Source organism: Tachyglossus aculeatus, chromosome 20 (genome assembly GCF_015852505.1).
Source record: "Tachyglossus aculeatus isolate mTacAcu1 chromosome 20, mTacAcu1.pri, whole genome shotgun sequence".
NCBI classification, from domain to species: Eukaryota; Metazoa; Chordata; class Mammalia; order Monotremata; family Tachyglossidae; genus Tachyglossus; species Tachyglossus aculeatus.
In genome coordinates, this window is record NC_052085.1 from 6,267,989 (window position 1) to 6,283,819 (window position 15,831).

Consider the following 15,831-nt stretch of genomic DNA (forward strand, 5'->3'; position numbering starts at 1 on the left):
TAAGCGTTTACTATGTGCAAAGCACTGTTACTGTGTGCAAAGCACTGTACTAAGCACTTAACTGTACTATGTGCTTAGGAAAGTACAATAGAGTTGGTTGACTCGACCCCTGCCCACATGGATCTGCCAGTCCTAAAATAATGGATCGAAAATAATGGATCTAAATGGATCTACTGCCCTAAAATAAAGCAGGAGATGGACCTAAAAGGTATCTTCCCAGGTGTTTACATTAAAGCAAAGAAGGAATAAACACAAAAATCAAGCACATGCCGTGGGTTAAAAAACAGAATTTGACTTAAGTTTATTACAAACTATTACACTTAATGCATGTCATAAGCCAACTACCTCAATTAAGATTTAATTTTGCTGTAAAATGAAATTAGAGTCAACACTTTGATTGGAAAAGAAGCCAGACATTGTTTCAGTGCTGTCCTTTGGATCCCTAGGTCCTGTTGCTTTTTTGTTAAGGAATGCTTACTTGGGAAAGAGTATATTAATCCAATTTTCACACACTGACTAGGGTTACTTTAGGCGCCAATCAGCCAAATCTAGCCCAAACTCTCAGAATTTTTATTACCCTTAATAAAATTCCCAATAAAAGCCTCATTTTCCCCAGGGATACCGAGCTTGGGCTAATTTTTTTTGCAACAGTAAGGAACAATGGCTATCTAGATCATTTCCCTGCACTAACTCTGGACAGCCGTCCAAAAATCACAGACCACAACGTATTCAATTACTTCAAAGCAAAAAAGGAAAAAGCTTATTCCTTTAAAGAAGAATAGTCTATCAATGGAAAATATACTAAACTGCTTTGAGCTGGTTGAAACTGTGACTTTGACAACCATCTTAACTCAATATATAATACTGAGAAAGTCTGATGCCTGCTATAAAAAGTTAAAATTTAGCTTACTTGTGTTTAACCGTGTGTACAGTTTCTTCAGAAACGCTCTTAACGATACATTTAGCGGCACATTCTAGCCCCTGCCACACAGTTGAAAACCCTGTAAAATACAATCAGTTTTACACATAAACCAGAAAAGCCTCAAATGAGAAGCCTTGCTTAGATACACACTCCCAGCCTTGAATTACCTTGAACACCACTTGCTGCTACAACCATCGCACCATCCAAAGGGGATTTCCCATCTTTGTCCTTCTTAAGTGACTCAGGAACAAGTTTGCTTCCATGCTTCTTGACATGTGGGGCTAATTCTCTTCCAACACAACTCGCTACAGAACACACACCTTCAACTGATTCAAAAACAGACGTTTCATTGAGAAGTTAGATGCCGCCTTTGATTTTACCACCTTCACTGAGTATAACTGCATATTACACTCTCAAAATATCAAAATTGGAGCAAAAGACAGCAGTCCGCTTTTCAGGTTATCATTGATACAACCTTTTAGGGTGTTTCTTACTTCAGAGTAGAAAAACAATAACAGACTTTGTTTTTTGAAGAATAGCCTATAATATTTTTTTTTAAAGCAGACTGGATGAAAAGCTGAATTTTAAAAAACGGAAAAAAAAATCACCACACCGGTTAGCAAGGATCAACCTAATTAAATTACTTAAATTCAGAGATGCATAATTTGCAATAGGATGTATTTAGTTTGGAAAGGCCACTAACTGATAAAATGGCCAGCTTAAGGACACTTTTCCATAATTCTAAGATTTGTATTTGATAAAATAACTTACCCCCAGAAACCTATTAACTCTAAACAATCCTATAAGCAGCCTAGGCCTGAACTTTTGTCACTGAACTTGGATTTTTTTTTCCCCCCGCTCAAAAAGGTAGTGAGAATCTATTGTATACCTAAGAGCTGGCTGACTTTCATGGCTCCTCCTGTTGCCTGCTTTGCCATATGAAGTCCCTTGGAAACAGTTGGACTAACTTCTAATGGCTTTTCTTCAGGTCGAATATGTTCTCGCAGCTTGGAAGCGCCTTTCTGGATTGCTTTTCCAGTATATTCTGCTCCTTTGACTAAACCCCAACTCACCCACGATGCACCTTAAAACGAAAAGAGCAAGAGTCATACAATCTGAAGAAACGAATTACATTCTTGCATTTTTGGCATTAGTCTCAAAAGAAACAAAACAAACAAAAAACCAAAGACACCGCTGCTTGGAGAAGCAGCATGGCTCAGCGGAAAGAGCCCGGGCGTTGGAGTCAGAGGTCATAGGTTCAAATCCTGGCTGCGCCGCTTGTTAGCTGTGTGACTTTGGGCAAGTCACCTCACTTCTCTGGGCTTCAGTTCCCTCATCTGGAAAATGGGGATTAAGACTGTGAGCCCCCCGTGGGACAACCTGATCACTCTGTAACCTCCCCAGTGCTTAGAACAGTGTTTTGCACATAGTAAGCACTTAATAAATGCCATTATTATTATTATTATTATTGTTACAAGTTCGAGAGAAGGCTACGAACAAGCTGGGAATCACTGCGCAATTAACAGGTCAACAGGAAATATTGAATATTTAATAGTAAAAAACAATATTCAGGTACTACTATCACAGCTAGAGGAATTGGGATCATATAACCTAATGTCACATGTACACGCACACACTGTTTCTTCTAGCACTGCCTGTGCTGAATCCAAACGGGTTCACATTGCTGGAAGAACAGTACACAATTCCTTAAGGGCATTCCAGCTAAAACCTGAAGTGAATGCACGCATTACGGAAAGACTGAGCACATCAACTTGAGAGCGAGGGAAATTCAGCCACAGATTTTTTTTGGCAGAACTTCGGCCTTCAGGTATTTTAGTGCTGAATGCTAAAATTTGCCACCCCCAGGATAGAAGGCAGTGTCCGTGCGGCTCAGCGACCCATCCACCCACCTACCCCAGTGTCCAAATCTTGCCAAGCTGATGGTCTTGATGAAGTGGGGTGGGTCTGTGGCAAAATCAAAATGGCAAAATCATGGGCCAGTACTGAACTGGAGGGCTTCTGTGGATGGTTAGGGCTGCCCAAAGGAAAACTGTACCTGATAAAATTCCATGAGCCACTTTCTCGCTCCACTCGGGTAGCTCCGGCTTTTTGTCTTCATGCTCTGGTTGGTAGAGTACAGTCTCACCCAGATTGATTCCATCACTTGAAGCCTCCAAAGCCTGAAGAATGACATGAGCAGCAGGGAGTGAAGTAGTCAGCCAGGAGAAAATTCATCAACCCTGGCAGATTGGAGCATTAGTTAAAAAGAAATATATTTTCAAGTAGCATCATTTCACAGGTACTTGAAGAGAATTTGGGTGTTTGAGACAATGAAAAGTAAAAGGAGAAGCTTCCTTAAAAAGCATCTAAAGTGAAAAAAAATGTAGTTAACAGTTTATTCATTCATTCAATCGTATTTATTGAGCGCTTACTGCATGTGGAGCACTGTACTAAGCGCTTGGGAGAGTACAATACAATAATAAACAGACACATTCCCTGTCCACGTCTAGTGAAGGAGCCACAAACAGGAATGGAAGTTTAGTGCTTATACTAAGCTAACTACAAGAGAAGTATAAAAGCCAGGTTCTCCCCTTCATGAGTTTACAGTCTAATTGGGGAAGACAAACCTGTAGTGCAAAATAAGTATTTGTTAATCCTGGGAAGGAAAGCAGAGCCACAGAGGGACAAGGGAGAGGTTTTCTTGCAGGAGGTGACTTTTTATTAGGGTTTTGAAGGTGAAATAAGGTCAGACCTGGGAAGACGGTATGATGGAGAAAAGGTCTGTGGAGCAAGAACTGAACACAAGGGATTTGGAGAAGGTTAGCTTGGGTAGTTTTGTCTACTTAGTGACCAAATAAAAATACGTAGAGTTTGCAAAGAGGGTATGGACATTGAGCAACATAAGACAGCATGCCTAAATCCATTCAATAGAAGAAAAGGCATGTAAAGCAGCATGGCCTAGTGGAAAGAGCATAGGACTAGGAATGAGGAAACCTGGGTTCTAATCTTGGAAGGTGACCGTGTGGGTGAGTCACTGAACTTCTCTGTGCCTCATTTTCCTCCTCTTTAAATTGGGAGATTAGACACCTGTTCTTCATCCCACTAAGACTGTGGGCCATATGTGGTACAGGGACTGTCTGATCTGACTCTATCATATGTAGTACAGCACCGAGTACTTGGCAAATATATTAAGCGCTTAGTAATAAATATTAATTGTGGTATTTGTCCCAAAATTAATTCATCTCAATCTCAAATCATTTGTAAGAAACGATCAGAGCAATCATTTATGTGATTTTCCTTTAAAATTCACACACTTACAGGCTTTTGGGGGCGCATTATAAAAACATACCTGCTAAGTCCAAGAACTCTGACTTCTTGTATTTAATTAGAATGAAAAATATACTGAGCACATACCAGTTAGATTTTTACTGAGCCCAATTTTTCCAGTACCTAAACTTACTCCTAAGTACTGGGTGTTTGGTGAAGAGCATTAAAATGCCTAACCCACCAGCAATGCCCCAAAAGATCTCCTGAAAGACTTAATGCTCGTCCCAAATTGATCTACTATTAGAGGTACCAGGAGAATCATCTCACTGTCTCGATTCTTTATAGCATGTGTTAACAAGTGATTCCCATTTTGTACTTTACTACTGAAGAGTGTTTTTCAATATTTCCTCCATATTTAATTTTCAGTCAGAAAAAAACCCGTATTCTGGAATACAAACTGACACATTGCTAAATTTAGTTTTACAACTGATGTTGAAAAGAACAGGAGTTAATACGATTCCAACAGTTCTGATCAAAAATGGATTTACCCAGTCAATCATTTGTACCCTTTGAGCCATCGTTTCTAAAGCCTTCCCTTGAAAATAATAGCTGTCAAGTGGTAAACTTGGACACTCTCATAGCTCCTTGCTGGAGCTGAAACAACAAGCATGCACAGGTTTAATCATCCTCTACAAAGGTAAAGAAAATCTAATGGTTGACAACCACACATGAGGTTCCCTGCAACGCCCAGGAAATACCTGTTTATCACTCTCCCTCCCCTAAAGATCAGGGAGCAGACGTTTATGGTAGGCAATGTTAGGTTTGCTCATGAAATAGTGTGTGGGGGAGATAGAAAGCCCAAGTAGGTATGTGTTCCCAGACATGTAAATCAGAAGTCTGGAAAACTTAAAGAAATCATGGGACTGTGGAGGCCTAAAGGATTCCAGTATTTGAGTTCTACAGCAATCAAATCTCCTTGCCCATTTTCTGCCTATTTTTCTAAAAATCATTTATTATGTCAGTTAGGAGAGTATGCTAGCTTATTCTGCTCTAGGCCAATTTGAAGGGCTTTCTACGCCATAATTACCTGTAAATTTGACCCATATGGTACAGGTGTCATCCCGGCCGCCAAGAGGGAAAACAAAATATGGAGGAAGAAAAGTGAGAGCTTATCTCCCAACGAGCCTAGGCACAGTTGGAGAGGTTGACTATCGATAGCCCTCGAGGGTAATCAGACGTCCCTTCGCCGATCTGGACATCACAGAAGCACCTTACGTAGGTTACAAAACAAAATGGCGCTATATGGGCATCCAAAATGTCTCTTTGTGAAACTCTGCAGAACCCAGATTGCGTTGCCCGGGCAACCTCTGCCCCCCTCATCCCTCCACCCCCCACCTTCTCCAGAGCCAGAGTTCTCCTCCCAGGTCCTTGTAAACCAGGGCAACACTTCTGAGTCTCCGAACTGAAGCTCGGGAGCCGAGCTAGATGGGAGACTGGCTGCTTAAAACACAAAACACTGGACAAAAGTGACTGGGATTGCAGGGGGACTGACCAGATAATGATAATAATGATAGCATTTTATTAAGCGCTTACTATGTGCAAAGCACTGTTCTAAGCGCTGGGGAACTTACAAGGTGATCAGGATGTCCCATGGGGGGCTCACAGTCATCATCCCCATTTGACAGATGAGGGAACTGAGGCCCAGAGAAGTGAAGTGCCTTGCCCAAAGTCACACAGCTGGCAATTGGTGGAGCCGGGATTTGAACCCATGACCTCTGACTCCCAAGCCCGGGCTCTTTCCACTGAGCCATGCTGCTTCTCGATGAATCTAAAGGACTGTCCAGTTGAAAGCCAGACAGAGGGCCACTCTACAGGTAGAAGTTAAGCGATGAGTGGAACTTTAGTGGTTAAAGAAGCCAACAGGTGCAGAGCCCTGCGTATTTCTCCTTCACTCCGGTGACAAATACTGTTTTGGTCCACTCCTCTGTTGAAAAAAGTGTAAGCTATGGGTGGATGGGGCATGTCCCTCTGTGAAATTGTACTTCCCAAGTGCAATCTCAATAAATGCTACCACTTCTACTACTCCATCCTATCTTTCATTTCTGCTTGAGCAAATGCATCTTACATTTACTCAGTGGCAACAGAAATTAATCCAAGGCTTTGTTTTCCATCTCCTGTAACTAGTATTCATCATCATGGCAGCAGACTCCTTGTCAGCAGCATCTTCTTTGAACCCAAGGACAACTCTATTTTAAAAGAGCTGTTTTTACTTGTTGTCAAAGAATAGCCAGCCTTGGAAAAGTGAGGCTCTCGAACAAATTACTTTCTGAGCTTCTACTTTAAGCTTCCATTGCACCCAAGAAAGCAACTAGAAGTATGACTGCTAGAGGTGAAAAGGAAAATTCCAGAAACTTAGCTCACACCTCTTACTCATAATGAAGAAATAAAAAAGAATGGAGACAATTTACCAGATCTGAAGAAAAGGGAAAAAAATAAAATCAAAAGATAAAGATTTTCTAAGGATATTCTTTGGCATTTTGGAGATGCAACAGATCCCTGAATCTCTAAATAATCAATCAATCAATCGTATTTATTGAGCGCTTACTATGTGCAGAGCACTGTACTAAGCGCTTGGGAAATACAAATTGGCAACATATAGAGACAGTCCCTACCCAACAGTGGGCTCACAGTCTAAAAGGGGGAGACAGAGAACAAAACCAAACATACTAACAAAATAAAATAAATAAGTAAAGGCATAGATAAGAAGTTACTGTCTTTACTGGAAGTGGAGCAGATATGGTGTCTCCTTGCAAAAGGAAACGGCAAATAAACACATCTGTCCACGAGCCAGAATATACATTGTAAAAGTTTTTCTTTTTTTACAGATTGTGGAAAAATATTTCACCTGTGCTTGTAAAAATAGTGAAGGACAAAGTCAGTCAATATCAAGAAACCTGCACAGATTTCCCCTGGCTATTTGCAATATACAAATTCCCGAAAATTGATAATATTATAGCTATACAGAGTTGAGTTTTGTGAATTCTGCTTATATTGCCTTGGTTTCAATATGTTTGTTTTCTAACTGCAGATTTGTCTTCTCTTTCCTCACATTTCTGCCTCTTCCTATTTTCATCTTTCTTGAGCAGTTTTTTGGTTCTGTTTTGTTTTTAACCATGTACCCACCCTTCTACTTTCTAGTTTACTTACTTTTTTCCTACCTCCTTCAACTCGGTGACCATCCTTAATGCTCTTGAGTGTTGGACCCAAATTCCTCAGACCACTGCTAGACTGTTCTTCCAACTGGCCAGAGGGAATGCTTACTCCTCTAGGGATTTGGGGAGCATCTTCTTTGTGTGCCCAGATCTCACCTGCCTAGAGAGTCAAGGACCAAATTTACTACTCCAAACAAGCATGCATAAGCCCAACATGCACATCTTTTCTCATCTCTCCAGTTTCATGCTCGATAAAATACCTGGGGCCAGGCACTATACATAAACCTCGTATGCTGATTTTGCTTTCAAACCCTGAAGTCGGAGAAGCCCATAGCACATTCCTTGGGGCAATTTCACAAGACAAACTGTGGATCGAGTATTTGGAACAAAATTGTCCATGTAAAGGAATAAGGCTTATGATGGATGTTGACTAATAAATGTAAATTGGATTAACAGGGGGGTCTACACTAAGCTTCTAAAATTCACATCTGGGTCCTATTCAAAACTGGAAGTCGACAGAGATTGTATCTTGTTTTCTTTCTTAAAAATCCCCACAGTGTTCAATAAATACTTCAAAATGAATGGTTAAGATATCTGTTTGGCTCTAACATGTGTAGAGCTAAATACTAATAATGTTGGTATTGTTAAGCACTTACTATGTGCCAAGCACCGTTCTAAGCACTAGAAGTAAGTTACCTATTAGCATTTGTGAAAGCAGTGCTCAAATAACAGCAATAATCTAGGTTACTTGGTGTTAGGGTGAATTCTACTTAAGCATCCAATATAATATCCCAAATCAGATAGAGCTAAATGTATTTATTCGGCACATTCCAGGCTAATCATCCAATGGTAGCTACAACCCACACCTTAAAAATCCAAGATTCCAAAACAGATGAAAAAGGTCCAGTCTCTCTACCCCATACTAAAAGTTTCAGACTAAGAAGTTGTGCATCAATTTAAAGAAAGCAGATTGCTTTATAAAAATGTTTCAAACATAGACTCTGATGAAAAGAGGAGCTCTAAAGGCGTGAAAAGGTTTCCAAAGAGTTATCCTGCTTCAGGGTTCTTTTTGAGGATAAGAAGAAGGCTGCTCTTCAATCTGAATTGAAAAAATTCTTCACTCCAGTTGAAAAACCACCACCAGTCAGCACAGCCTTCTACAAAGACTTACAATCCTACTACAACTCTTCATTTAGCTTGTGATGTTCTGCTTCAAATTACATTAGCAATTGAACAGTTTAATGATGTTGAACAGTACACAGCACAAAGGAATCTCCTATTTTTCCACAGGTTTCAGAAGGGATTCCTATTTACAGCAGGTTTATGGGAAAATACACCCCATGATCTAGCCATTCATGGATACAACCACGTTTCCGAAGTTCATATGTGGCTGTATTGTGGGCTATGCCTATACAGTTTGATAGCCTTTCCCCAGCTCCTGAAAATACCCTCACAAATCCCACAGAAAATGGAACCAAAAGAGTATTTTGATGAAGAGCTTAAGAGTCATCTGATATCTTCTACCATCAGATGTTTTCCACCCAACTACAACTAGCCTTTGTATTCAGGGATAATGCTGGCCGAAATTTTATTCATGAGTGCAAGTGGTTAAAGAGAACAATGCCTGATTCAGTGCTTTCCACCCCATTTACGTACATAAACTTTCTTTGCCAGGCTCGTGTGTTAGCTATTTTTAGTGCCTGACTCTGGCTAGCCTACCTCTTGCTGCCACAACTTCTTCAAGCCACCGCAAACCTAGAGGATTGTGGGGCAATTAATCCAGCATAGCCTCAGTTTCGAGAGGGATGTTTAAGAGCCAAAATTCCACTTATTATTCCATTTATTATTCCCTTTCTATCGGCCAACATCTCCCAGCCCCTTCTGATTTTATTCTTCATCACTCTGGGTCCCAAGGGGCCCACTATATCATGGTGTTCCAGACTCGGGAAAGTTGCCGCCCTGCAGACAGTGAGGGTGAAAGGAGGGAAGTGGCTCCGCCACTGGCCTGCTGTGTGACCTTGGGCAAGTCACTTAACTTCTCTCTGCCTCAGTTAACTCAACTGTCAAATGAGAATTAAGACTGTGAGCCCTATGTGGGACAGGGATTGTGTCCAACTTGGTTATCCTGCATCTACCATAGTGCTTAGTGCAGGGCTTGGCACATAGTGAGTGCTTATCAAAAACTATTAAAAAAAAAAAAGACATGATTCAAACTCAGCTATGTGACCACACTCCACCTCCAACCTTCTGCTCTGTGGCAGCAGGAATCTGATGACGCTGCGTTTAACTGAGCCTGAAAAATTGACTTCTTTCCAGGACCCGGTTGTTTGTGATCCCTTCTTGCCACCTGGTCATCAACCGATGGCATTTATTGAGCGCTTCCTGGGTGCAGAACATAAAGAATGGCACTCGTGTAACACTGATGGAGCCACTCAAGCCAACGGATGTGAGGTCTGTACTGCCAAGTCTCAGTCATGGTGAACACTACAATTTCTCTCTAACCTTTCAGTTTAGTCTGAAGTGTGATGCCTCCTTGGTCCCAAGATGTGCCCAGAGGTCTATACTGACTTAATTCAGTTTTCTTCTGGCCCATCCACGCATAGGGCAATGTGGGAAAATCCTTGGCTAAATGGAGGGATTCACAGGTTCATACTGATACTATTTTAGCCCTCTTACTGGCTTTTTAATAGTCACAAGGCTTTACTGATTCTGCAGTCGGTAATCACTTGCAGATCTGCTAGTGTCCTTGCTTTCAAAACACAGTTATCAGCATAGGGCAACTCCTATATAACTATCAAGGACTTTGGATGGTGTTAACTACCCTTGTGACAGAAAAGAAGACCTGAAACGTATTCTACCACCAGCCTTCTGATCCTTCATTGCATCTTCAAGCCTGCCTGTACAGAATAGGTTGCATAAATCTAGCCTTATTATACAACCTTGCTCTACCCCACTTGTGATCTGTCATGACAAGTTCTATATTTGTGGAGTAGCCTGAACATTTTACTTATCAGGGCAGCCTAACATGTTTAGTGGTTAGTAGATGGCAAGCCCAAAGTGATACCAAAAGGAAGTCTTGATGTTGCTCCCTACACCTCTCCCATATCTGCTATTCGACAAAGACATCATCTGCTGTGCTCTCCGCGGATCAGTCAGGAAACCATATTTGGGGAGGTGGAGGATGCGAACAGCTGAAGGGAAAGATGAAAGACTGAATTCAAATGAACTAAGGATGAGTTGAGTATTTTTTCCCCTATAATATTCAAATTGTGTAACACAATATGTATACCAACCAGTTCTGCCTTCTCCTGCCTGCTATACTCAGACAACATGGTATTTCCTGAAATACATTAAGACTGGCATTGAAAATGTGTTTAAAAATCGAATGTCTATTTTCCCTTTGGGTCCAGACTTCTAGGTCATACTGTATATTAAGTTTGGATAGATCTATTATTTTGTATACTAATGGAACCTTCCATCAGAAGAACAGCTGAGCCTATTTCCAAGGCTTGTCTAAACTGATGAATATCATCGTTCATTGGCAACTGGTTCAGCAATAAAGCACCCAGAACCTTCTTAAATAAAAATTAATGTTGTCCACTATAAAACTCTTTGAAAATGTCAAATTTTGGACCCCCAGAAATTTTATTTCAGATGATCCTAGTCTCCTGAAACCTTCCAATTAACTGAAATTATACTGTTATTTTCTTGTTGAAGCCTGTTTCGTAAGCGGTCTTGGTTTTCAGAATGACCAACTTTCTAAAATTTTATGAAGGGCCCATTTAAATCATCTACATTCATGGTTTTTATAAAAACTACATATTCTGAGGTTACAGCTGATCCTATCACTTGATCCTAGAGATTTGTAACCACTCTGAAAGCAATTTAAGGTTTTTTTTAGAATGAAAGAAAGCTACTACATGCAAAAAAAAATCAGTTTCATTGTGACTAATTCAGCATTTTGTTTTCTAAAAGTGCCTTGGTCAACTATAGAGGAGTATATAAAAATATTGGGGAACTGAGAATGAGTTCAGGGCCCTGAAGTAAAAGTCTGGAATGTAATCAACGTAGTACTAATCAAAAATGAATTAACCGTGGGCAGTACAATAAGACTATCCACACTACTGCCAAAAGGTGTACCAAACTTAATTTACTTATCAGCAGAAAAAGCAAATTAAAAAGTGGATGAAATTCCATTACCTGGAAAAATACAGATGCCAAGAACAGATTTTATAGCCAAGAGAAAGTTTTTTCTTCCCCTGGAAGGGGATCATTTCTTTTTAACTTCCTGATCCTTGACAACATGAATCGTTGTAAAAGTAGCACAATTCGTGGCAACATGTAGGTGTACCTCAATCAAGATTAAATGGCAGCCTGGCCTCAAATAGAGTTCATTCTCCTAGAATGAGGGGGTTGTGTTCCTGAAGAACTTGCACTACCAAAAACTCCTGTTGGAGCACTTTAGCCTTAACCGATACCATGCCTTTGGAAGAACTATTTCTGCCACTCCCACAGTGCATCCAGACAAACACTCATTTTGAAGACACCATGCCCTAATTCTTCAATTGTGTTCTATCCAAAACACGTAAAAAGAAGACACACATTATGGCAGAACTGACTGATTGCAAATGGGTGTATGCTGCAACCTTTACATTCTCTGGTCTCAATGTTGCCAAACTGGCATTTAGTACATATGCCAAATAGCACAAAGCTACAAACTGAACCCTTAAGAAAAGCTAAGTCCAGATGAGTGCTTGTCAGGCTGACCAAGAGCTCTTCCAGCATATTCACTAGAAAGCATTTGCCACCAACTGGAAGCTTGGGCCAAAAATATGTGATACTGGCATGATGAAGAACAGTGGATTAGTGCAACAATGCAGAGAAATCTCTAGAGACTGTTGCAGTAGCTCTAGAGAGCTTCTCTCTAAAGCCAGATATACAGATGAAACTTATTGCATATATATATATATTTTTTTTTATATATATACACACAATATAGAGAGACAGATATATATGAGTACAAGGGCAATTATTCGTTTGTTTATCGTTGCACTGTACTTTCCCAAGTGCTTAGTACAGTGTTCTGCACACAGTAAGTGCTTAAATAAATATGATTGAATGAATGAATTTGTTGTTAGATGGAATAATCCTTCATTAGTCACTCTTCATTCTATGGAAAACCAGCTGAGACCCTAATAACTTTCACAGGATGTGGATGCTTTTTCTCATTTCTTTTCAGGCTCATCACATTTCCTTTTCCTTCCCAGTCTTCAACTCTTAGGTCCTTTCGATCCTTCTCCCCGCTTAGTCCTTCTATATGGCTCTCCTCTTTCATGTGTATGTACACTTCCTCATTTGTCCACGTGTGTGCATGCTCACGCTTCTTCCTTTTTCCACATGTGTAAGGTGCATTGACCATGGGATCTCTGATCTGCAGCCATCTGGATGCTGTTCCCGCCTCTCCCTCAGCCCTAATCCACCCCCACCTTGATTTGGACTGTCATGAGGGTTGGGGCCTATGATATCCAGGATCTCAAAAGGTGCCAAACATCAGCTAATGAACTCCTCCCACATGCTGTCACTTGTCTTCGGTGCCTTCTGGCCACTATTGCTGTTGGGCTTGTCTCCTCAATCTCTAAATCCAATTTCTCTTCTCTCCTCCTACCTCGCCCACCCCCCACACACAATGGCTAATAGGATACGTGATGACCAAACCACAGGGCAGAAGACACAGAAAGATCTCATCCTGCCCAAAGCTACTTTCCCACTATATTCTCCCTTATTCTTTCCTTCCCTTCTACAGTCACCCTTTCAATACAGTGTCTTTAGGTAGTAGAAGTGAGAAAGATAGATACCAGTAAGATGCCAAACTTCTGAATGGGAATATGGTCAGTTAATATATGGCTAGCATAAGCCAGGGAGAAACGCTTTAATGATGCAGCAAAGCGGAGCTTGGAACAATGTGGCAGTTCAGCTGAAAGCGGGAGATATCAGTGGCAGGCAGCCTGTTTGGCCCACTGCAGTCAAGAAAGAGTTGTTCTTTGCAAGCCAAAGCTTTGAGAGGACGTGGAACAAAGCGGTAAAGAGGGACTGCAAGTGGCCAACACAGTGGGATACAAAGGACTATTTTTGGGTGTACATGGTGACATCAGAAATATCAGGTCCATACTGGCCTTTTCATTCCCACTTGCACCCAGCACCAGGATCAAATACCAAGGGAATATATATATATATATATATATATATATATATATATATATATATATAGTATAGTATTATAATGTATATTATATAGTATTTTATATGTACATTTTGGAAAGGAGATGAGTGGAGCCTGCAAGAAAGAGGTATTAGCCTCCCCTTACGGGTTAAGATTTGCCATTTCAATGTTTAACTTTCATGTAAAAAGAAGTCAGAATTAGAAGCTTTTTGAAAACTAAATCCACCCCACTGGCTTGATTTCCTTCGGAGTTAAGGAAAGGACCCTAGGTTCAGTTACTAAATTATTTCGATGTACTAGCAGAGCATCTTAGGCAAAGCCATGAATAATGAAACAATTCATTAGTAGTAAGCTGCAGAAGTGTTTTTAACCAAGCGTGGGGAGGTTTTTTTTATAAGCTCAAGTGTTTCTAGAAACAGGATACCATTTTCAGTAACTGAAACTACTTTCCAAAATCAAGTGTCTTGACATGAGGGGGATTTAAGTTTTTTGTTTTGTTTTGTTTTTAATATAGCCACTTCAATTTTGAAAGACTTCCTTCAGTCTTCTGGGGAATCTTAATTACCACAGGGCACTGACATTTCATCCACCTTTCCCCATCCTAAGGGGAAAAAAAAAAGGCAGAATGTTCCATGCATCCTCTGAATGCCCTCCATTCCCAACCTCATTGAATGAGCAGCATGCACAGTGTAACATTTCCACCAGGTGACAGTCATGGAAGTTACCTGAATTCTTACGTCAGACATCTGCTGCAACAGATCCTCAAATAGCTCTCGATCAGCTGTTGGTAATTCTGAAGATAGGACCACTCCAACATATGACCCTGGGACCTGGGACATTGCATCAGGGAACATGTAGACTCCGGTACTGCAACTCAGGACAGGAGATTGGTTGGGCAAGAGAGGATACAGCCAGTCGCAAACCTGAAATGACAATTAAAAGAAGAGAGCTGTCTTTTGCTTATCAATTTCTTTATCATGGTTCTTGAAATGTCACTGTAGACTTTTTTAGGCCGTCCCAGTGTAGCAGGCTTGATCAATCGCCAAGCTACCGAGTTCAAAAAGGACAGGAACTCTAATTTAACACCTCCTTTAATGGACTCTGATTTGGGGGATAGATTTTTTTTTAAAGCCAAGAGTGATATCGGCCTGAAGAATAAGTCAAGAGACTAGAGCACATTTTACAATCATCTAGTGGATGCGATTTAGAACTAAAATGGAAAAAATAGAGATCCCTTAGACAGATGCTCAACTCTAGTATTTCAGAGTCGAAAACTGTAAGGGACTTGCAGAGGCCTGAACTGTGAGCTTTCGGCCAGCTGGAGGGGGTTGGGGAGTGAGAAAGGGGTAAAAGAGCAAACATGAGGCAAATAAGTTGGCCACTTGCCCCTTCGGTCCTGCAACAGCCTGTAAAATCAAAACGTTTTCTCTTGAACCCTGAGGTCAGTGTAGGCCACAGCCAGTCTCCAGTTGGATCTATCCACCCTTGGGGCTAGAGCGGGGCCATCGAACAATTTGCAGAAATGGCTGCGCGACCCAAGGCAGAGGCCTCCTCCTGGCTCCAAGCCTATCGTAGACCTCAGGGCTGCCACGCTGTGTGCCAGGGCCGCTGACTGCATCCACGGTTGGTTAAGAAACAGGCCCTAGCAGAAGTGGCTGCACTTGCACCTTTTCACATCCTTCCCACCTATTCTCTCCCTGACAGCCAGAGGATGAGTCGCCTGGGAAGCTGGCAAGTGGTCTTTTGGCCAAAATAACTGCTCAACCTGCTCTAGATACACTTTCACCTGCTTCCCCACTTCCTCGAGTCACCCTTTCAGCCAAGTGTTCACTGTAAAAATTGTTTTAAGCACTTTTGGGTTTGACCAAAGCAACTGTTTTTGGTGGGGCGGGGGGGGGGGGGGGGTATGAATCTGTTTTGAAAATCAATTTTCGGTTTCACTTATCCATCTTCTTTGCAGAAAAGACTGGCTGATTTCTACAACGAGACAGAGATTGTATTTTAAGGAAGGTCATGACTGAAAACACAGCTGCTCTTCTCAACCATAAAAATTTCACACGGTTGAATTCTCTATAGAAAATTGGCACTTTCATATTTGCTTCAGAATGGAAAATTCCTGCCAGGAGACTAAATTAAAGCTACGTGCACGGACGTGCAAACTGGAACTCTATTATAGGCTTTAATTTGTAGCAAGCAGTGGAAATCACATG

At 41.1% G+C, this 15,831-nt stretch overlaps 1 protein-coding gene across 6 annotated transcripts in view; it reads right to left on the bottom strand.

Annotated features, from left to right (window-relative positions):
* Positions 1-15,831, bottom strand: part of SPART (spartin) — a 110,539-nt gene that overhangs the window by 7,789 nt on the left and 86,919 nt on the right. For 4 of the 6 annotated variants that reach the window (XM_038761571.1, XM_038761567.1, XM_038761566.1 and 1 more), the window contains 6 exons: positions 14,347-14,544; positions 7,397-7,561; positions 2,979-3,102; positions 1,812-2,006; positions 1,090-1,248; positions 911-1,001 (listed from right to left, as the gene is read on the bottom strand). In XM_038761571.1, coding sequence (XP_038617499.1) covers positions 911-1,001; positions 1,090-1,248; positions 1,812-2,006; positions 2,979-3,102; positions 7,397-7,561; positions 14,347-14,544 — 932 coding nt within the window. The remainder of the gene's footprint in view (positions 1-910; positions 1,002-1,089; positions 1,249-1,811; positions 2,007-2,978; positions 3,103-7,396; positions 7,562-14,346; positions 14,545-15,831) is intronic. The other 2 variants (XM_038761568.1, XM_038761570.1) reach the window with 2 other exon arrangements.